At 37.3% G+C, this 24,383-nt stretch overlaps 1 protein-coding gene across 2 annotated transcripts; it reads left to right on the top strand.

Annotated features, from left to right (window-relative positions):
• Positions 1–8,325: 8,325 nt before the first annotated feature.
• On the top strand, positions 8,326–10,644 carry LOC121775315. Of its 2 annotated transcripts, XM_042172391.1 has the most exons (3): positions 8,326–8,590; positions 8,853–9,525; positions 9,859–10,644. In XM_042172391.1, the coding sequence occupies exons 2-3, from the start codon at positions 8,895–8,897 to the stop codon at positions 10,488–10,490; spliced, it is 1,263 nt and encodes a 420-aa protein (XP_042028325.1). In that variant the 5' UTR covers positions 8,326–8,590; positions 8,853–8,894; the 3' UTR covers positions 10,491–10,644. The 2 variants fall into 2 exon arrangements, with proteins under 2 accessions (XP_042028325.1, XP_042028324.1); XM_042172390.1 differs by lacking the exon at positions 8,326–8,590 and having other exon boundaries at positions 8,597–9,525.
• The last annotated feature ends 13,739 nt before the right edge of the window (positions 10,645–24,383 follow it).

Raw genomic sequence — 24,383 nt, 5'->3', positions numbered from 1 at the left:
GCTGGGCGGTCGCTGGGCGCCTATTGTGGATGGCCTTACGTAGCACCGACAAAGTTCATTGACCGAAGGGGAACAGCAATATTCCTTCAACTGTGTCGCGAGGTTTCATTATTTTATGGTATTGGATGTCAATCCCAACAAAATACAAATGCCAATAGTCCAAAAGTTCAATCTATTGTTAGATTCAAGAGTTAACTACGCAAATGATTCCTGAACTACGCGTTTTGCACGCAAATAATACCTAAACTTTAAAAATATCGTTGGTAGTCCCTTAACTAAAGTGTAATCACATTTTTATACTTTTTTCATTATTCATCATAATTTTGCACCAAAAATGTCCAAAGGCATGAAGAGCATTTTTGGACTTTCATATCTAGGTACTAGATTTGATATTTTCTTTATCTTTCTCTCTAGTACTAAATATAAAAATGCTAACTTTTACGACGAGGATGAAGCCGGAAGTTCAACCGCAAGGTCTCCCCCACGCCGAAGTGTGCATACGACGGTGCGAGAGAGGATCGAAACAAGACACACAACGCGCGATACCAAAGCCCACATTGAGCTACAAGAAGACCTAATCAAACACATTTGGGCGAAATTCGGCGACGAGTAGTGGGTTTTTTTTATTTTATGAATTTAATTATGTAATTTTTAATTTTTAGGACTTTAATTATGTAATTTTTAATTTTTTTAGTAATTTGTAATAGTATTCCGGGTATTTTTAATGCATTCTAATATTGTGGAAATGTTTTCATTTAAATTGAATAATAAAATGGTGGGACCCTTGAGCATGTCCTTGCGGAAGAACATGGATGTGTGTGTTGTGCTCTTGGGGAAGAGCATAGAGTAAAAAATGAATAAAAGTGGGTCCGAGAGCATGGATGGGCATGCTCTACCTATTAGTATTACTCCTACTCTTACTTTTTCAATCTAGTTCATCCATAAAAATTAGTTTCTTAAAATAGATATAAATATTGATATTTTTATTCATTAGTTGACCCTCAGTTTATAAATTAAAACTTATTTAAGTATTTTTGTTCATCTCGGTCAGTCCACTCTTAGCCCAAGTTTTATTACTTTTAAGGCCCAAACAGAAACACTCCTAATAAAATGAACTCCCAATTTTGGGCCTAACGCAAACTATGCCTTCAGCCCAACACTAACTTACTAATCCTTTGTGTTCGCCATTATTAACTGTCCCATTTAGAATCGAAATGTATTTTAAGAAAAAGTTGATGAAACATATAATAATATACCATTTAAAATGACAAAATGAAACATTTAATGATAGTCAAACATACTATAATTGTTGGGGTCTAAAAAAAATTCATACATTCTTATACGATGATTTAAACATTTCAAGATGTGAATAACAAGATATTTTTTCCAACACTTTGGTGATTATGGTTAGTTTTGATTTGAAGAATAATCAGTTTGCATTTTTATTGAAGAGGAAGCAAATAAGTTAGGGTGATGCTAAACGGCCATAATATGGCCTTATGGCCAGCCATAAAACTAAAAAAATAATAAAATATTGTACAATTAATGCTAAATCAATGAAGTTAGTGCATCTAAAAAGTATCAATATTTTAAAGACTAATTTACCCTTAAATATACAATACTCCATCTTAATATTGTTTTTGTATTTTCATATAAAATGCATTTGTATCTAACTAACAATATGATAATTCAGACTTTAAACTCAATTCTCCATTTTTGACTTATACCAGAAAATTATTATAAACATGCTTTTAGGTTTATAATTAATATTAAGCTCCTATACCTTTATTTCATTTAATATTGTGAGATTATATCTGGAATCATAGAATAAGCTAGGACCATTATTGAATTAGTTGGTATATAATTGAAGGAGTAATAAATAAGAGCAATTAATTAGTGAGTAGAATATATTATCCACACTTTACCCTTGCTAACATGCAGACGCAGGAGTTTCAAGTGTAATTTTGGCTAGCTGAACCCAAAACCACAATGGTCCACCTCTTTATTTGCCTTTACTTAATTATTGAAGGTTAATTACCATATTCTAATTTATCCAAATATTATAACATAATTTATAAATTATTTCAATTTTAAACGGTACTGTGAAGTGCCTAAAAATAAATAAATTAGGCTAAATAATGGTTAAACTTATGCCGTCAAATCCCCACTCGGACCCATTCCCCACACACCATTTCCCATTACTCAAACTCCATTGAAGAATTTAATACTCCATTAATTTTATTAGTAAAGAGTTATTTTGTAAAGACACATAAATAATAAATAAACTTATTAATTTATTAATTATTTATTATGTATATTGACCAAAATATCCTATTATGGCCAACCATAGTGTGGCCACGTAGCATTTCCCAATAAGTTATTCTTATAACCGATATTTTCCGTGTTAATGATTAATGTGGACATGAAAGATATCACTTTTTTATTGAGATGCGAAAATCATAAAATTCACCTCATTTTTATCATCTTTTTATCAGCAATAACTATTCATGCAATGTTCTTACATTTATGACTCACGTATTTGCCCATCTTTTGTAGTACTTCTTATAAATTTAATGCAAGAAACCCAAGAAAAAAAAATATTTAATGTAATATCCCAACTTTAATCGATGAGCGTGGGACCAGTAAATTTAGTATATTATTATCTCCATTAATTTCATTGCCACTTTTACTCTTTCTTTTACCCCAAAGTTGAAAAAGTTACATGGAAATCGGTGTTCAAATCAAATGTTATTATTAGTTCTTCCTTTTCACACATTTCGATTTGTTTTTGGAGTTTGGTATTCTATTATTCTTTTCCACCGAAGCTCGACAATTTATGCTCTAATTTGGATCGACTAAATAGTATTTTCATTATGTTATTTTTTTTAAAATCTCAAATTGATATATTTGATGGAGTATTTTTTTTCAATTTAATTTTTTATAGATTCAGTGGAGATAGTGTTTACATTGTGACACAGTATATCTAGTCAATCACCACAGTAGAAAATGACAAAAAAAGGATAGCTACTATTTCTGCAAATTGACTAGACACACCATTAAAATTTTATTCTTTATTCATTAAATAGAGATATACACACCTTAGTTGAATATATGTATCAATGGAGTGTGAAAATTTGGTTGGTTGCATTAATAATTCTGTACTTAATTTCAAAACTGAAAATGTAATATTTTGTGTAAAATAAATAAAAATAGATATATTCTCTAAGTGATATATTTTTAATAATTCTTTACTTGTTTAAAAAATAAAAATGTGATATTTTCTGTGAAATAATTAAATATAAAAATATGACATTTTCTTTTAAGTGACATATTTTCTAAGACGGTGATTACAATTGGCAATGCCATACTAGGAAATTTTGAGGTAAAATTAATAGACTCAAATTAGATAAAAGAAAATAACTCATGAGCTATTCTATCTGTAGTACTACCATATTCTCGTATATATGGACCACTTGATGAAGCAATGCATCACATAGTGTCTTCAATGATATGTCATAGATATAATAAGTTTGAATATGATTAATTTAATCATTAGAGTTTGAATTAAGTATTGCTTAAATTCCAATTTTAGCTTATTTATTACAATTAATATATATATGAACTTAATTTATCGGAGTCTCTGATGTTAGAGCATCCACAATAACCGGCGTCACCACCGCCACGCCGATTTTTCGCCCACGCCGGTTTGACGCCGAACCATTGGAACCGGCGTGGGCGAAATCGGCGTCAAAATCGGCGTCGCCATGCCGATTCCCGCGCTGACGCCGGTTCCGACGCCGATCCTCACGGGCAAATCATGGAGTACTATTTGAAAGAAACAAAAATATAAGTATATATATTTTTCAAATTTGAAAAAGGGCAAATCAGTGAGGAAAATTTATATGCAAATGTAGAATGATGACGGGTGAGTGGTGAGTGCGGGCATCTGCCCCCTCCTAGCATGCTATTCGATCGATATTAGGAGTAATTAAAAATGATATTGTAGTGAATTATTCAACATACAAAAAATTAGCATACCAAATTTATAGTAGTATTGTATGAAAGTATGAAACATAATATACGGTGAGATATATCATATCGTTTTTTCGATAGTAGAACCTTTTCTATATCGATATAGCGTAATTTTAGCATACCGTCTCAGACCATCCGCAACGTTGTCACTTATCCGTTTCTTAAATTACCATTCATGGGCTCACTGTGCTTTTTTACTCCATTTCTTAACTAAGGGACGGAACCTGCAACCCTTCATCCTTTATCCGTCCCTTAACAGTCCCTTAAATTACTATTCATTCAATTTCATTTTTTATTTTTATTTCTAACAAATTCAATTAATAAAAACGCACTTCATTAAAAATAAAATGAAACTACAACATAAAATAAAAATACAACTTAGAATTCAAAAAAAAAAAAGACATAATTAAAATCCTAAAAAAAATAAAAATTACATAATTTAAAATACCATTTTATAGAAAATAAAAAAAACTACTCCGCCGACGAATCATCCCCCGAAGGCGGTGGAGGTGCACTGAAGCCACCTGGAGGCGGAATACCAAGTTGTCTTGCCATAAACTCAATTCCGGCAATGTAGGCTTGGTATTGGGGAGGCGTCATGCGGGAAGTGTTCGCCATTGTGGCGGTCATGTACATGGACATTAGGGAGTTCGAGGGTGCCCCCGAGCCCGAGCCCGCCTGGCTTGATTCGGCTCGACCCCTCCTCCCTCTAGCCGCCTTCGCCGCATTTCTCCCTTGCAACCGACGACGCCCACGGGAGGAACCCCCGACATCGTCTGCCGTGCCCTCAACCTCTAGCGAGGCAAACTCTTGTACGGCGCTGCCCGAACCGCCCTCACTAGATGAGTATTGGCCACCTGTCGTGTGTTTCGTGCTCTTTGAGGTCGAGCTCGAGGTGGACCGGACACCGCCGACCCACCGTTCCTCGTCTTTGACGACCTCCCAAACATCGACATATTTGAATTGTTTGGCGGTGTCATCGTAGTAGACTCACAAAGCCAACCTCAGAATGTCGGCTCCCGTGGCTCCGCTTTGGTAATGAGCCGCTTCACTCTTGTAGATGGCACATAATTTTTTGACCTCTCTGTCGACGCGGTCAAAGTGAGCGCTGAGCATCTTATATGTGCGGCGGCGGGACCCATTCGGCTTAATCTCGTGGTAGGCCTCGCTGACCTTTTCCCAAAAGCACTTTTGTGGTTGTTGATTCCCGACGATGGGATCGTATGAGACGTTGATCCAGACATTGTACACCGCCAGCGTTTCTTTGGGGCTGTACGGATGCCGACCTAGATCCTCCTCCTCCTCGTCCGCCTACGCCTCCGCTCTGGAGCTTCCCCCGCCTCAGCCTGCTTCCGGAGTGGGTTCAACGGAATAATCCTCCCGAATCTGGGATAATCCCTGCGAATACCTCGGGGCGGAGGGACGAGCGTATGCATCCACATCAAAATGGGGTGGTTGGTACCCCCCCGGCGTCGACGAACCCTGGGTGCCCGGCGTCGACGAACTGGATCCACCACCATGGACATTGTACATGCCCATGATGTGGATAATACTGGTTTGTAAAACAGATCAATTTCGCACGCAAGTTCAATTTAATTACCCAAATATTATCACTAACTGCAAGAATACAGCTTCGTGTGTAGTATTTTAGGTGTCGATCCACAGGGAAGGGAATGATTATTAAAACTTAACACTAAACAAAGCATAAAAAGGTTCGATTTTTGGTTTTGATGATTAATGACACTAAGTTAACAAACTAACTACGCAAGGATTTTAAACACGAGAAAAACAGGTCACTCCAAGTTGCTCCTTAGACTCGAATCATTCTACACATTTATCACACACAAATTTGGGATTAACTTATCAACCTAATCGCTTGCACTGAACATGTTTGCGACGTATAATTCACAGTCAGCTGAACACTTGTTCCATGAATTAATTTTCGAAGGCATTCAACTCCTGCGGAAGCGCGGGAATCTAACATCAACTACTATACGAGCTTACCTAATCCACTATCAAATTATCCTCTGAACAATTTTAATTTGATAGCATAACAATTGATTAATCCATCCATGTCTATGTTAAAGAGACAATAAACAAGGATTAGATATCTATCACAACAGATGCCTCTAAAGTAATAGAATTACGCATTAAACACAATCAATGATATCAAACGTGAGTTCAAAAGTGTAGAAGCATTCTAACGAGTCTAATTCACAACTTGGAGCAACAAATGAGCCTAGCCTTGATACATGATAAATTCAATGATTAAAACCGTAGAAGGCATGCTCTTTCGGAGTAGAATTGGATGGCGGAGTCGGATCGTCGGAGTGTCGGGTAGATTTTCCTCCTTCTCTTCTCTTCTTCCTTCTTCTCCCTTCTGTCTTCCCCCCCTTTTTTCTTTTTTGTAAAATCCGTCCTTTCTCTTTTTATTTCCCCCGCAAAACTGCCGAGAAAACTGCTGAAATACAGTTGAACCACCAAACGCCCGACCGGGCGAAATTGGATAATCGCCCGACCGGGCGAAAGGCTTCTGGAGGTATCGTGGGGAAACGCCCGACCGGGCGTTTTGTGTCGTCAATAATCGCCCGACCGGGCGAACTTTCTGGAATCCTCATGCGTAACGCCCGACCGGGCGTTTTAGAAGCTCAGAATCGCCCGACCGGGCGAACTCTCTGGAATCTCAGCTATGCATTTCCGACGAACTTCCAGCTTCTAACACCCGAAACTACACTCAAAGCACGACTTGGTGAGTTATAATTAACATAGAAATGTTTAGTCTACGGGGGAAAAGTATAGGAAAAATGCTTCGCATCAGCCCACCAGTCGCCGAACGCGTTGATGTCGAACCCGCCGGAGCCGCCACCGCCCGAGTTTTCATCGCCGGAATTTTTGTGATGAGAGGTTAGATGAAAATTGGAGTTGAAATGTAGATGATTTGAGAAGAATAGATGTGTATTTGTGTGTGAAATGAGGATGAATTAGGAGTATTTACAGAGTAAAAAAATAAAAAAGGAAAAAAGGGAAAAAACGGTAATATAACGGTAATATTACCGTTTTTCATTTTTTATTTTTATTATTAATTTTTTTTAATTTGAATTTTTTTTAAAAATGATTTATTGCATCAGCGTGACGATGCCCACTCGCGGGCCGGCGAGTGGGCATCACGCATGGTGCCGGAGCGCGCCACGTCGCCTCGGCGCGTGGCGAGACGTCTCGCCATTCGTCACGGCGGGAAGAAACGCAGAGCGGGCTGGGGACGAGACTGGGCGCTGCAACGCGTCACGCCGCCATCTCGTCCCTTAGTGACGGAATACGGGCCACCCGCGTGACGCGTTGCGGGTGGCCTCATACCTATTTATTGTTATATTAGGCCATCCGCAACGCTGTCTCTTATCCGTCTCTTAACTATTCATGGGCCCCAATGTACTTTTTTTCCGTCTCTTACTAAGAGACAGCACCTGCATCCCTCCATCTCTTATCCATCCCTTAACTATCTGATACCTTAACTATTCATTCAATTTCATTTTTTATTTTTAATTCCAACAAATTCAATTAATAAAAACACACTTCATTAAATAAAATAAAATTACAACTTAAAATTCTAAAAAAATTAAAAACCTCATTAATAAAATCCTAAAAAAATTAAAATTACATAATTTAAATAAAAAAACATATTTTTTATGGTGGATTAATTTGTGGGAATGATTTGATATTTATAGAAGTGATTGGAGGCTTAAAAAATAAAAAAAAAATAAAAATTTGCAAAAACTCCTATAAACGACTAGTATATTTTTTGGGATTTTTTTTTTAAAATTTTTTAATTTTTCATGAATTTTTTTAAAAAAATTAAAAAAAACATTTTTTAGGATAAAAACGACGCCCACTCGCGGTTGGCGAGTGGGCGTCACGGACGAACCGAAGCTCGCCACGTCGCCAACGCGTGTTGCGAGACGTCTCGCAAGCTGTTCCTCCAGGACGGGCGTCTCTCTGAGACGAGATGGAGACGGAAGGCTGCAACACCGTCTCTTATCCGTCTCGTCTCTCTGGGACGAGATAAGAGACGGCTAAGAGATGCGCTGCAGATGACTAGTTTCTACAACGAAACTTGTTTACATATCTGTACAACATCTAAGTTGGCTTGCCAAATTCCAAGTATTTACATGCCAATTCGGGTAGATAACACATCAACTTTTGTGTTATCAACTAAACATTAAATCGAGATAACTCAGTATTCCACCGCCACAACATGTTAAAGCACGACATAAACCAACTTATTCGTAAAATCAAACACAAACTAGATATATATTTTCCCACTAAACATCGAAAGTCAAGAACGCTCCGACAAAACCAACCTAGATAAAACACCCCATATAGCTCAACATATAAACCGCCGGTAACTAATATTGACCGCGACGGTTAGAAATTTTTGAAAACGAGAACCGGACCGGCCAGACGACGACAAAGATGCTCCCACCATGCAAATCCAAAACTGGTAACTGCTTCTTCAAAAGCAAGAGTGGATTCATTACACTCAGCCATTGAATTCAAATTTGAGGTGAGCTGCATTAAAGACAATCCACAGTCTACTTCAACCACCACCCTGCATCACTGACCCCCCCTCCCCCACCACCATAGGTAGTATCTGCACCTCTTCTTTCTGCAATCCAGTTATTAACTGCGCCGCGCCCAACCCTTTTTATTCATCTGTCATCATCTACAAAGATTCTCATTTCTCTCCTCTATTTTCCCCCAAATTCAATTCTAGGTCAGCTCAATTTCGTGTGATTTTGTGTGAATTGCGCTTTGTTTTGTACTAGTACGCAGCAATGGCGATGAATTGAATTGAATTAGTCTTCGGAATGGGGGAGAAGAAGAAGAAGAAGGATACGCCGGCGACGGTCTGGTTCTCGCTGAAAAAGTCGCTCCACTGCAAATCGGAGCCGTCGGATGTCCACAATCCGAAGACGAAGAAGCAGCTGAGCTCAATCCTGACGAGGAAATCCGGCAGATCGGGCTGCTCGAGGTCGATTGCGAATTTGAAGGATGTGATTCACGGCAGCAAGAGGCACCTCGACCGCCCTCCCAGCTGCAGCCCTAGATCCATCGGGAGCAGCGAGTTTCTCAACCCGATAGCTCACGAGGTCATTCTGAGCAACACGAGGTGCGAGCTGAAGATCACCGGCTTCGGCGGCGGCGGTGGAGGCGCCGCCGCCGGAGAAAATGGCGGTGGATCGACGTATGTTGGGACGCTGAGGCCCGGGACGCCTGGCCCCGGAGGCCACCCCACGATGCATTACTTCAACCCTTCGTTTAGGAACTCCGCAACGCCGCCGAGGAAGGCGGCGGAGAGGGAAGGGCTTCCGCCGCAGAAACGCCCCTCTTTTGAGAAAGACGGCGGCAACGGCGGAAATGGCGTGACATGTCACAAATGTGGAGAGCATTTTTCAAAGTGGGAAGCTCTTGAGTCGCATCACCTTTCCAACCATGCTGGTAATTCCTTTTTCCTCCTTCGAATCTGTGTTTTATTAAATTCTTTTCTGCTTTCTTTTTCTTCATTCTCTCCCAAAAAGTGTTTCTGCTTTTTGCTGGAGAACTGAAGATTTAGCCCTCAATTTTTATGAAAAGGCAGAGAATGTTCCAAATTTTGGTTACAATTTTGTTCAATTAGCCCTCAATTTAAAGAAAACGCAGAGAATGTTAACGATTGCGGTTAAACTTTTGTTCAATTAGCTCTCAATTTTGAAGAATAGGCAGAGGTCTGCGTTAAAAGTAAGAACCCTAGATTTTTTTTCCAATAACCTGAAACCTATGGTGTTTGTACAGTGACAGAGCTAATTGAGGGAGATTCATCAAGGAAGATAGTAGAGATAATCTGCAGATCAAGCTGGCTAAAAACAGAGAGCCACTGCGTAAGAATCGACAGGGTTTTGAAAGTCCACAATATGCAGAAAACCCTAGCTCGATTCGAGGACTACCGGGAGAGCGTCAAGGCGAAGGCGAGCAAGCTCCCGAAGAAGCACCCTCGCTGCCTAGCCGACGGGAACGAGCTCCTGAGGTTCCACGGCACCACACTAACTTGCTCCCTCGGCCTGAGCGGCTCGTCGAGCCTCTGCATCTCCGAGAAGTGCAGCGTGTGTCGCATCATCCGGGAGGGGTTCTCGACCAAGAGGGAGCTCAAGGGCGGGGTGGGAGTGTTCACGACCTCCACGAGTGGGAGGGCGTTCGAGTCCATTGAGATCCCGAACGAGGATCCAGGTGTTAGGAAGGCGTTGATCGTGTGCAGGGTGATCGCGGGGAGGGTGCACCGCCCTCTGGAGAACATCGGGGACATAGCCGGGCAGACGGGGTTCGACTCGCTGGCTGGGAAAGTTGGTCTCTACTCCAACATTGAGGAGCTTTACTTGCTCAATCACAAGGCTCTTCTGCCTTGTTTTGTGGTTATTTGCAAGACCTGAGCAATCCCAAAACATCATAATTGACATTGTTGTAAGGAAAGATTTTGGTTTTGAGGTTTGTTGGATTGTTTGATGATGTGTGTATAGCATTCTGCTTATAGTTGTGATGAACAGCAGCTTGTGTTATGATTATTGGATTCACTTGCATTGAAAAGCCTTTCTAACTAGGTGGGATTGTTAGAGCGTCCACTATGGTTAGGTGCGGCGGTAGCCGCGCGGCGGCGGCGGTGGGGCGGCGGATTATAGTGGAGAAGGTCGATAGCCGCGGGCTGGACGCGGCGAGGGGTGGGAGAAGCGGCGGACGCGCGATCGCCGTGTGCGGGGCGATGTCGCGCCGAGGGGTGTATAGCCGCGCCTATAGGCGCGGCGGCTATAGTGGATTGAACCGCCGCGGCGATTTCGCCGGCAACGAGAAATTTGACGTTTTTCCACCATCCCCTCTATAAATACCACACCCCCTCTACTTATTTTTCACCATTTTCACAAAATCCATCCACTCACTATCCACACAACTACTCTCTAAAAAAATGAATCGAGGAAACGACGACTCACCCGACTCTGAGGAATCGGGATATGACACCAATCCATCACAGCCGTCGGGTTTTGCCGGATATGGCGGGACTCCGTCCCAGTATTGGAATTGGAATCAATCTCCCCCACCGTGGGCATCGAGTCCACCCATTCCTCCATCTCAGCCGTGGAGGTCTTCTCCAACGCCGCCTCCTTTACAGCGGAATCTGAGTCGTTCCGCATTTGGGGATTACAGACCCAACCTAGACGCGCTTCACCAGCCGCGGCCGGGTTCCCCTTTCCAAGCCAGCCAATCTCCGATCACCGAAGCAGATCAAGACGCATTTGATACTATGATGGGTCTGCTCAGTTCTGGCGGCATCCCAGACACGCCGGCCGCGCGGGTGGAAACGCCCGTTCCGACCCGAGGAGGTAGCGGCAGTCGGGGCCCTGGTGGCGGTAGGGGCGGAGGCCTTAGGGGCGGAGGCGGCAGTCGTGGCACCGGCGGCAGTCGTGGACGCTCGGGCAGCTGGGCCGGCATTGCGAGTAGCTCGGGCAGTGACGCCGGCGTTAGCCGTGGCGAGGGGTCCAGCCGCGGCAAGCCATACACCAAAGCCGAGAGCATTGCCGTGGCGAAGGCGTGGGATTCTATCACTTCGGACCCCGTGGTGGGCACCGATCAGGATTCGGGGAGCTTTTGGAGGCGCGTCAGTGGGGCATACGAGGAATTCAAGCCCGACGGCGCTGAGAAGCGCGACCCAGAACAGATCCGAAAAAAGGTCGGTAGGATTCTGCGGGCTACCAAGCTGTTCGCGTCCATCTACGAGAACAACCTTCGCCACGCCGAGAGTGGCCGAAGCGCAGCTGATGTGAAGACCCTGTCGGAGGGCCAATACCGCAAGACGGGCCAGCCGAAGTTCACCTTGTGGGAGGAGTATCTTGTCCTCGCGGATTGTCCGAAATTCAGGTCGATCGTCGCGCAAGAGGTGGGCACAGCTCCTGGCCCGAAGCGCACAAGGCACAACCTTGCCGGGCAATACAGCAGTGGGAGCGGCTCGCACGAGTTCGAGCAGTCCGACGAGCAAGTAGAAGAGCCAGCCGCGACTCACATAAGGCGACGACGGCCCCCGGGACAACAAGCCTCTATCCGCAGCGCCAGAGGGGGTAGAAGTGCCTCCCACATATCGGCGGCCGCGTCCGGATCGCGCTTCCCCCAGTCTGCCCCAATCCCACTGCCCACGGTGCAACCCCACGAGGTATTGGCCAATACCATAGACGTGCAGTTGATGCAACAACTGCAAGACGTATGCAGCAAATACGCAGGGGAAACTGACCCGTACCTCAGGAACGTCTACAAGCGGCTCATCACTCGGATTGAGAGTCGACTGGGGTCTGTTGATAATGCTCCTGGGGAAACCGCGGCCGGCAGCAGCGAGAGAGAAGGAGGAGAAGGAGGAGAAGGAGAAGAAGACGACGACGAGGAAGCCGACTCTGACACCGAGTAGGCGGTGGCGGAATTTTTAGTTGTATTTTATTTTACATATTCGTTGTAACATTTTACCGGTTTGAAATACAACGAATATTCGGCCCTAATAATTACCTAGTTTTCTATTTATTTATAATGCGATTATTTTATTTATAAAATTTTGGGGCTATTGGAGGTGTCCACTATAGTGGCGGAAATAGAATTTTGGGGCTATGGACAACAAAACTGGGGCTATAGACAAAAACTGGGGCGGGGCTATTGGGCGTGTCCACCTTATAGTGGACACCCTTACCTTTGGTGTTTTTTTTTCAATAATTGCCTCGAAATTGACGAACTTTTATGAAATTCCAATTTTGCATATACTGAATAACCTAACAAGCACTTCTATTTGCGTATAAAAAAATGAGACTTCTATTTGCGGACGGCAGAAGTATAAAACAACCTCTGAAGTAAATCCGAATTGAATTGCCTAAGTCCAGTAGCTAGGTGAGCACCAATCTAGTTCTTCCTACCAAGAAAATTACACACCATTTACAATAGGAAGACAAATTGGATGAACATAGGTACTAAAAATCCATAAAGTTAATGTAGCTTTTATACATGTACACCAACCAACTTGGCCTAGTCAAGTCATTGTCCCTCTCGTTACTTGAGAGTTTGAGACGTATATAATTTTGGATGTTAGTCCATGTGATTAATAATTAAATAGGTGTCTCTTGAAAACGATGAGAATTAATTTTTTGTCATGTGTTTGTAGTGACTATAGACCAACAAATGCATTGGGGAAAGGGAAATGAAATAGTTATTGCAAAGGCATGTGGTCCTTGTAGAATTAGTTGGGTGGTCGAGTTCGAAATATAGAACCAAAAATCTAGAAAAGAACCAAGTATTGCCACGTGGCCCTTATCTATATGCAATGTTGTTTTTGTCTCACTCACCCTTTTTGAACTCTCACCCTATTTACCCTTTCTCTCTCACACACATATATCGACCAGACCCGTCGATTCCGTGAGCCGATGCGTTGTTCGGTCAATTCAGGCAAATCGAACCACCGGTCTAAATTTTTTATTTATACATTTTTAAACAGAATTTGTTTTTACATGAACAACTGCTTTTAATATAATAATTATTTTTGTATGGGATATTTGTCTATATATTCCAAAAATTTCATTAAATTCTGATTTTGCAAACTTTATAATTTGCATATAATTATTGAACTATTGGTTTATTGACTTATTCCGATTCATCAACCAATGAAAAGATTCTGACACATGTATGACATGGTGATTTATTTATGTGGAAGTACCGTTGGACGTTAACTAAAAGACCCCCACGTTGTAGGTAGCGAAACAACGTAGTATTATACTAGTACAAAATTAAATAATTTCATTTATTGTACTCTTTTCCATTTCGTTTCTCGTATTCCCCACTTTTGTAATTTTTCCACAACATAGAACATGAGATAGTAAAGGTGATAGGAAAAACTAAAATGTCATAAAATTTTCCATATTTTCTTATGATAAATTCGCTACGAAAGAGAACGCACCCTTAGAATCGTGTCGACATATTATCGATAACAAGAACAAGTTGAGAAACTCAATATAGTAACTCTTAGATATGCTATTGTAAAGTTTTCATGAGAATCTCAAAGCCTAGTTAGAATCTTAACGGTAGCAGAGGGTTTTAAGCAAGATTTTAGTACATTGAGAGCCCCTCCAATAGCTGGATCTGTGATCTGTGTCTTGACATGGTTATCTGTAAGAACGAAACAATGCAGCGTTGTGTACGCGTCATGAAGTATGTCTAAAAAGTACGAGCAACGTAGAGACTAGCTACAAGGGCGTCCACACCCCATTGAACAATTCTAAGCTTGATTGAACAAGTAATACATCACATACTCAATCTATGTATTGTCAATCGAAAGTAAACGCCTCCAAACAGGGCGGGACGGGGCAGATAGACATTACCGAGATCTTTTGTAGCAGACGACACCCCAAACTCCATCGAGGCTGAGACATGAAACACGCCATCACAGCCTCGTATCGCCTCATCAAAACTGCCATCCTCCTGCAAATCAGCCCTGAAGAGCCTCAACCTCTCCCTGCTTGGCCACACCTTCAAGAAATGGGATACCTTTTCTACAAAGAGAACATCAAAATTGCCAAAAATCAAACCTTTAAACCTAACAAATGATAGTAGTAGTTTCTAGTATTACATAATGAATGTCTCAATGTTACATCACCTCTTACACAATTGTTAATCTTCTCCACTTTTATTTAAGATGAAACACATTTTAATTTTGCATAACACACATTTTGAAATAATAGAAAAGTATATAATATAGAGATGTTAGGAAATAAACACACAAGCAATCACAAACATAAACAAAACAAACACATAAATTGTTTACCCAGTTCAATACTATGTATATCTACGTCTCAGAGCGTTACCAAGCCAGAAAATTTACTATAATTTCCCACTGAAGGTTACAATGAGAGAACAACTATAGCCTAAAATACATCCAAATCCATACTCCAAAAAGAGATGATGATTACAAGTCATGAACACATATCACACTTGAATGCCATAAATCACAATCCAAGAAACACCTCTGAAATCCTCAGTTTCAGACATGATTTGATAGTTGTAATAAAACAAGATAATTTTATAATATAGACTCAGATAATTGTTTAATAATATAGATCAAGATAATTGTTTAATAATATAGACCAAGATAATTGGAACACCTCTGAAATCCTCACTATTGGAACATTATTATAATATAGACCAAGATAATTGTTTAATAATTTTATATATTGCTGACTTCTATCGATGCATATATCATTTTAATAAGGGTGTGACTTATGATGTACTACTATATATCATAGTGATGATGAGATCAAATTTTATTTATTTGAAATATGATTTTTTGGTTTGGTTCAGATTTGTTTTTTTAATCGAAAAAAGAGCCAAATTTGTTTTTTCGGTTTTGGATTTATATTCAAACTTTTCGATTTGTTTATTCAGTTTGGATTTAACTATTTTACAAAAGTTCAATACGAAATCAATAAGCCCGATGAGCTAAACGCTTAGGTCACAAATAAAATTTATTATTGGGCTTTATTATGGCTATACTTTGGGCCTTTCCTTTAGTAGATCAAATACCCAATAAGTATTTGAATGTAAATTTTTAATCCAATATTTTCAAATATCATATCAAATACTATCATAATTTCGCATTTTTATAGAAATATAGAAAGTCATAATTGATTCTCCCATTAAGCAAAGTTGTTTGATTAATTTACATTCATCATTGAAGCCTTCACTATTTTAAATAATGAACATACTAGTATTTCGTATGTTCTAAATTTCTAATTATAAAAACAATCAAAACTCATAAAAACATAAAAGGATCATCTATAAGTTATACTCCACATGATAGTGGGAAATCAATCTAGAAACTATGAAGTATGTGACATAGATATATTAGAATCCGACTTCTCGAATAGTCTAGTCTTGGGAAAAATGCAAAGTGATTTGATTGCCTACTTTCAATATATATATATATATATATATATATATATATATATATATATATATATATATATATATATATATATATATATATATATATATATATATATATATCTTGTTTAACCACATGGATACCGAATCCGCCTTTTGGTAGAATCCGAGTAATCCTTTTCGATCGGGCTTGCGGATTAAGGCCGAAAGTATCCCAGGAGTGGCGGGGTTTGAATCCGTGACCTCAAGGTTACCACAGCTCCGCGCAGCCAACTGCGCTGCGACCCCGTTAGTTACTTTCAATATATTCATGACATTATCTTTTTCTACTTTTCCTTATCCATTCAAGTTTTGGTTAATACATGTGGTTGTGATTAGTCAAATATATACTTATAGTAATTAATACTTGTAATTCATAAACAACAAAAAAATAGATTTGTTTGTGTGTGAACGCAATATATTTTATTAATTAATTGAGTTCCCAACCTGGAAATATATTGGTTGTATTTTGACATGGTTGGGTTTGACCAAGAACTTTCTGGAAATATTGTTTCTTGCCGACGTGATTAATCGTATATATATTTATATGTAATTAAATGTTCACATGTGTTAATTATGCAATTACTCATGCTTATCACGTGCTAATAGTCATCAGTATTCGATAATGCTTGTGAAATCAATACATAATGAGAGTTGACATGTCAATTTCGGAACGTGCAACAATTATTTTATCGAGTGAACTACATAAATATACCTGATCTTTCAGTTTCGCACATAAATGATACATGATATTTATTTTATATCATTTTTGGTACACTATAACAAAAATAACCCTAGGTACCAAACATGTGTTTTTTTGTTATGGAGAATATTTTTGAAAATTTCATTTAAATAGAACCAAATATGTGATTTTTTTCTTCCTTTCTTATTTCCTTTTTTCTTCTTTAGTTTATTCTTCTTTCTTTTTAGTATTTTATCTTCCTTTCTTCTTTCTTTTTTCTCCTTAGTTTATGTTTCCTCTTTTTTTCTTTTGACTTCTTTTTCTTCTTTCCTTTTAGTATTTTATACATATAATTACATTCATAATATAAATCAATAACAAAACACCTAATTAAATTAATTATTTAAAGTAATTAAATCAATTGAATATTTTTAATTAAATTATTTATACTTATTTTAGGGTTGAAACACCTAACTAAAAATATTCAAACTCTTTATCATTATAAATACAATTCACAATTTTAAATTTTGATTAAGACTTGATTAAGACTATATTGATTAGTTATTAATTTAATATAAAATAATAATAATTATTTATTTTTTACTATTATAACAATAATATTATTATAATAATTAAATATAATTATAACTATAATTATGATTAAGTATATTTAAATGATATGAAAAATAAATAAATTATTAATCAATAAAAACAAAATAATAATATTAATATTGATTAATAATAATAGTATAAAGAGTGAGGAGAATGAGAGAAGATATTATAATATCACTTTTGGTACTAGTTTTGTTAATGCCCAAAATATCCTTTATGACACAAATGGAAAAATGAATTTGTTTAGAGGGTATTTTTGGTGAAAATTGCATCAGGTACAAAAAATGTGATTTATAGGTACAAAAAACGATATAAAATAAAGATCAGGTACCATTTATGTGCGAAAGTGAAAGATCATATACCATTTTTTTATGTAGTTCACTCTATTTTATTTGGTGTTCAAAATAAATATATGCAATAGTCCGAGTTTTCATATTTACACTCATAGTACTCATTATTTAACAAATATCTTTATGGCCAATAATCTTAATCCACACTTTATTCACTCTCAAACTTTTTATTGGATCTTATTCTATTAAAACTCATGGAGCACTATAATTCTAAATGGTACACATGCCTGATGAGGGGAGTAATTAAGTACGGAGTAATATTTAATTTTTCCAAACAATATGGTTATAAGACTCATAACTATATACTAATAATATCATAATGCAAAACCAAGACCAAACTTTGATCATAGAATATGACAATCTGATGGATATGACCACATATTCCCACTATATTTGTCAGTTTAATTTCAGATTATAAATCGATAAAGATGTTTTAAGTAGTTGACCCACTAAAATCCCACTTTTTATGAAAAAAGTCAATCGGACCATTTTTGGTTATACTATTAGTATGACCAAATTTTTTTTGCCTTAAATATTTTAGAATAATCCATTATATGTAATATAATTACAAAATGTAATTAATATATAGTTATAGAATAATTAGTACTCCATAACATTAGTTACTACTATTATATATATAGTCCTATAGTAAGTTTAATAACATTTATTTAGTTATTTAAATTAATTCGATTTATCTCAGTTGTGTCGTTGTATTTTGGTGAAACCTACTACGCGACTTGTGACCAATTATTGCAATTCGTGGAGTATTCTTAGAATTCACATGGTAATTTCTTATAATCAGTGACAATGAAGTGCAAATGAAAAATACAAAAAGTCTACACTTTTGCCATTTTTCACACATTTTTTTACATAAGATTGTGGTACCAAGATTAATTTGAGTCAATATATATGATTAATTTATTATTTTTACGTGCATCACATGACCTACAACTATTATACTGTAGTATAAGCATACATGTTTCTCAAAAATATATTATTAAAAACATTAAATAATAGTAGTACTCCTACTCCCTAACACTTGTTCCCAAGTTGTGTTGACCAGTCATATCGATATCAAACAGCATATTTTGTCGTAGTGCATTTGGTCTCGATGAAAATAATTTATTATGTGGAGTATATATATCATTGCTAGTGCAGTAGTGAACTTAGGAATTTTATTTAATTTTGGTCAAATGTCAAACGTCAAACGTCAAACTTTAAGACTCTAAATAGGTTGAAACTACAATTTCCATCTTAATTCCTCAGCTTTAATAGGAAAAACTGTGGGTATCCATCTTTAATTTATTACTAGAATATATAGTAATTGTCATGAAATAATTTTAAGAATAAATATAATAGAACAAGGACTTTTTATTTCAAATATTTAAATTTCAAATAGGGTCAAGATTTTCCTCTCTCTAATATGTCACCCACTTGTGTCACAATAACACATTATTAAAATTAAATTGTTTAGAAATTACGGAAAACTGAATTAATATGAAATTAACTGTGATTATATAAATCATACGATTCAGTTTTATTCGATCCGTCAAATAACATCAACTGATACAAGAGGAATTTTTTTTGAGAGCTTAAGAAAATATAGAATTATTGGATCACGCATTTGGATTATTGTTTTTACGAAGTGATACCGTCCACTAAGAAAGATAATTCAAACTCGAAAGATAAAATATTTATGGCAATTTCCAAAGAATTACGACTAGCAACTTAGTGGACTTGTTCGCTTTTAAACAAACAATATATATATAATACAAATCAATTTATTTTATAAATTCATTCTTTGTCCACCAACTTCAAAAAGTTCAAATCAAGCCTACCTAAATATGTACGGAAATATAAAGAAGTCAAGAAAGAAAGAAATTAAGGCGTAATTTACAAATGCTAATCTCAACTCAATCTGCAATAATGCTAGTTTTCGTTAATATTAGTATAGTAATAGAACTACTAAAACTTTTCAACCATAGGAAAACTAATGTGATACACTAAAATACCCTTTTATAATGAAATGGAAAAGCTTATCACAAAAAATTGATTAAATGCTCTAGCTTTGATCAAATATATATACGTAATTTAATTTGGATAATTTTGGGGTCGAATTTGCCTCAAATTAAAATGAATAAAAGGGATAGAAAGATGAATTGAAGAAATTTTTTTTGGAATACTTAGGTACTGATGTATGACTTAAAACATTTTTGAGTCTGAAATGATGGATTTACAGCCCCAAATATACACCATTTTGTGTTTGAAATGATGGATTTATTTACACTCAGTGGCGGATCTGGGGGGCAGGAGGGGGCGGTCGCCCCCTCCGTGCGACTATTTTTCCCTTATCGGGATGTAAATTTACCATGTCCGCCCCCTCCGTTTGCCTCCGGCGTCGCCCCGAACAACAAAAAAAATAGCCATGTCCGCACTAAACCAAGCTAATACTATATATTCCGCCCCCTCCATTTTCGGATCCTGGATCCGCCACTGTTTACACTTGCATATTTGGGGCACCCAATTACAGCTAAGACATTAAACCATAATTCATATATACCCACAGATTCATGTAAGTGCAACTAATTACAATTTGTACACATTTAGTTAGTCAAGTTACTCTACATTACTTTTGTCTCTATCAAGAAACTGCATTTTCTCCATTTATTCTTTTTCCTTTTGTTAAAATAGACATATTATGATGAATATCATGAAATCGTACATTGTAATTTCTTTTTGGAATAGTTATCATTTAAATTATTTTTCATTAACTTTTGATAAATCTCATAATCTTTAAAATTTTTCTCCTTTGTCATAAAATTGTCAACAATCGAAACTAACATGACAATATCATATGATACGACAAAAAAACGACATTATTTTTTTTTATTAAATGACGTTATTGTATTTTAAATTTATTCACCCCATCCCTGAAAGTTTGTCACACTTCTTTTCTGCACTCGTTTTATAAAAGTTTGTCACACTTTTTTTTCTACATTATTATCTCTCTTATTTTGTTCTTCTTTCACTTTAACTATTTATTAGTATTATTTTTATAAAATTAGTGCAGAAAATAAGTGTGACAAACTTTCATGGGCGGAGGGAGTAATTAAAGGATGGCGATATATCCGAAACGATGTCGTTTTGCTTTTGTTACAGTAGTTTTATTTTTACTATTATGAGAAATTTGAGAAAAATTAAAATGTTATAACTGTAATTTTTAATTTAAAGTTTATTGGATTGGCTTAAAAATCAACAAAAAATTATAATCTAAATGTTAATTTTCACTTCTATGACTACTCAATACTCATTTTCTCAATCATACTTGATTGTTATCTACTCAACCAACATTAATAATTATCACCATTATCAATGGATGCTTCAACAACATTTAATCATATAATTATTCTATGCAACGGTATATTTTCTGATAGCATATTTCATAACCTGGCAACAATAATTATGGAACTTCTATATAATGTACTTAATTTTTTTTTATTTAGCAAACAAAAGAGAACGTACGAGTAAAATTTTATACTCTACATCAACTATAAAGTTTATTATCCATATGTCCTCTTCTAATGTTTATAATACCATAATCCAAAACTTAGACTAAATCTACACCCATAGATTTTGAAATGAGTGGATAAGATTAAAGCTCACAAATTTCAATAAATAGTAGACAAAATTTCAACAAAATGGCAATATCGTCATTATGTTATCATATGGTAATTTTCGTGTGTGTTTTTTTATATCAACATAGTGTATTACAAATATCAACAATATGACATAAGAATCTCAACACAAGTACAATAAAATATCAACACAGTTTTATTGTTATTTTGCCTACATTATATTAAGATTTTTTTTGCATTTGTTGATAAAATTTGTTTATCATCATGTACGAAAATTGAAATAGAATTTATCAAATTTCATCACCCGAACATCGTCGGAACATATGCAATTGAGATCTCGTTGGAATCCTTATAAAATTATCTTTAATTTGATATATTTTTTGCTAAAAAATAATTTAAATCGAGAGAGTTACGTAAATTTAAAGTTTTAAAATGATTTTGATGATAGAGAATTGACATTAATATCCTTTAAGTTTATTTAATATTTTTTTTAATTTAAAATATAATCCATGTGACATTATTTTAACCACTAGATCTCCTAATCTAATGGCTAAGATTTGATTTTAATTTGTGATCGCTAATTAGTTAGCAATTGATCACTCCCCTATTATCCATAACTCTTAATCTAATTTTCATACTCTAGATAAATTATTTATTCATACTTTTGCACAACTCTATTAAAAGTAGAGGTGCGTACGAAAAAAATGAATCGACACTCACGCTAATGTTCCGCTGTTGACTCGACGATGGCCACTCCGCCATGACGCTGTCATTTCCGCGCCGCGCCGCACACATCCATTTTATTCATATATCTCGTTGACAAGCGAGTCTTTTTGCGTGTCACGTAATTATATGTCGCACTTAAAAAATCCTAGTAGTTCTGATACAACCGGATACACTTAATATAAAAATTAAACAACCCTTATCCGATAATAATAAAGTTAGGCGGTTTGATCTATATGCTTGCAACAATGTGAACACTTATTTTTCTTATTTTCTTACTTCTTTCTAATAATAATATTCCATATTCCGAATCTGAAAATTAGACAAAAAAGCAATATTCTCATTACTTTTCGACAGTGGGACGGATGTCCTGACGGACTTTTCAAAAATACCTTCTGCCACGTCATAAGGACATCCCACTGCACAATGACGGACATCCCACAATAAAAAAAATTCACAAATTCACCAAATTAAACAATTTACGGAATTAAAATTTCGACACAAATTCGGAGAAAATGCAACCATTTTATTTAAAACAAAAAACATACATAATTATTAAAAAAAATACATAGTTAAAAAAAATACATAGTTAAAAAAAATAACGGGACGGCCACCGTTGTGGATGCACTTAAGGTGATCAATTTAAATTAATGTATAGTAATATAAATATGTTAGGTCCAAACTCCTGAGTGGTATACTTGTACACTGAATTATTCAAAAAAATACTGATATTGTAAATCAAAAAAATCAAAAGCAACTTTGTTTTTGTCTGGATTTGGATTCAGAAGAATAATATCACGTTGAGGGGTCAAGTGGTTTCGAAGTAGGGTTCATGCTTTGTGGGACCCACAAAGAGGAGAGAGAAAGACAAGTCATACCGCGTTGCCATGTCAGGTCAAAATGGTCAACGTTGAAGAGATTTAAGGCTGACGTGTCCAAACTGTCGGGTACACCCGTCAACTTTTTCGTGAGTTGTACAACATCCAACCGTCACGTTACCGTCATTTCCCTCGGCTTTGGGGAGTAATATTTTTCGTTTAAATATTACTAACAAATTTAATTTGCAAAAATCACAAAATTTCATTATCCAACTAAGTTCTTGTCATATGTATTAATGCAATACGTATATTTTTTATCACCTAAATTATACTCCGTATAACGATAATTTATTTTCCATTTTTGCAAATTAATTAGTTTGCGCTACAAATTTGAGGTAGCAAAAGAACAAAAAAAGATAATATACATAACAAGAACAATTTAGGCAGCAATGCAAAAAAAAAAAAAAATACAACAATCAACATTTCCTTTATAAAACATCACAGGATAATCACATAAGTGAGAGTAATAGCATCAACAATGGGGCGGATGTTCCGGCGGACATCCCAAAAACACCTCCTGCCACGCCATAAGGACATCCCACTGCACTACCTTGTCATAAGGACATCCCACTGCACAATGTCGGACATCTCCAAGGAAATCCCGACGGACATCCACAATAATAAAAATTCACAAATTCACAAATATGCAATTTACGGAATTAAAATTTCGACACGAATATGGAAAAATTGCAACGATTTTATTCAAATAGTAAAAAGCATACATAATTATTTTAAAAAAATACATAGTTAAAAAAAATTACAACCCAAAGCTTCGACAAACGCGACCCCCGTCTCACTCCTCGTCATCCCCGTGGCCAGTCCCGTCCCCTGCCCCACCCTCGTCCCCCGCACGCGAGGACGAGGTAGTGCCCTTGCCCTTGCCCTTCCCTTTGCCTTCTTCTTCGACCTCCCTACCGCCGGTCATATCTCAGTGGGAGACTCCCTGATCGGAGATATCCCCAACTCCTCAAAAGAGAAAGTCTCAATGCAGGTGAACTGAGTCTCCAGAGGAGTACTCTAGGAATCGCTAGACAATAAATCCATGTAGGGGCGATAGACATTGTCCCCAGGTGATTGGGGGACCCCCCAGTCTGCTACCCCCCGCAGTGGCAGACATGCCCTGCATCATACCGGGCATCATTCCCCCTATCCCCGCCGCCATTCCGGGCATCATTCCCCCCATCATCCCTGGCGCCATCCTCGTCATCCCTCCACTCACCCCGGGCATCTGGGGCACCATCCCACCCATCCTTGCATAGCAAGGGTACATACTGTAGTACCCGGTCATCATCCCCGCCATTTGAGGTTGGGGCATCATCGGCGCCATTACGGGCATCATCCCAGACATTCCTGCAGTTCTGCCGGCGTTTCCCCCACCTCCAACGGGAAACGCCTGTGTTTGTGACTCGCTCGTGGCGGGAGAATCACTGTCATGCTCCATTTATCTTCAAAA

The sequence above is a fragment of the Salvia splendens genome, chromosome 17 (assembly GCF_004379255.2).
Source record: "Salvia splendens isolate huo1 chromosome 17, SspV2, whole genome shotgun sequence".
Lineage (NCBI taxonomy): Eukaryota > Viridiplantae > Streptophyta > Magnoliopsida > Lamiales > Lamiaceae > Salvia > Salvia splendens.
This window is presented reverse-complemented; position numbering and strand designations above follow the sequence as displayed.

Bases quoted from the DNA above. Each gene is read 5' to 3' on its own strand.
- LOC121775315 (XM_042172391.1), top strand. From the start codon at position 8,895: ATGGGGGAGAAGAAGAAGAAGAAGGATACGCCGGCGACGGTCTGGTTC. The intron at 9,526-9,858 runs GTAATTCCTTTT...GTGTTTGTACAG, and splicing joins TCACCTTTCCAACCATGCTG to TGACAGAGCTAATTGAGGGA.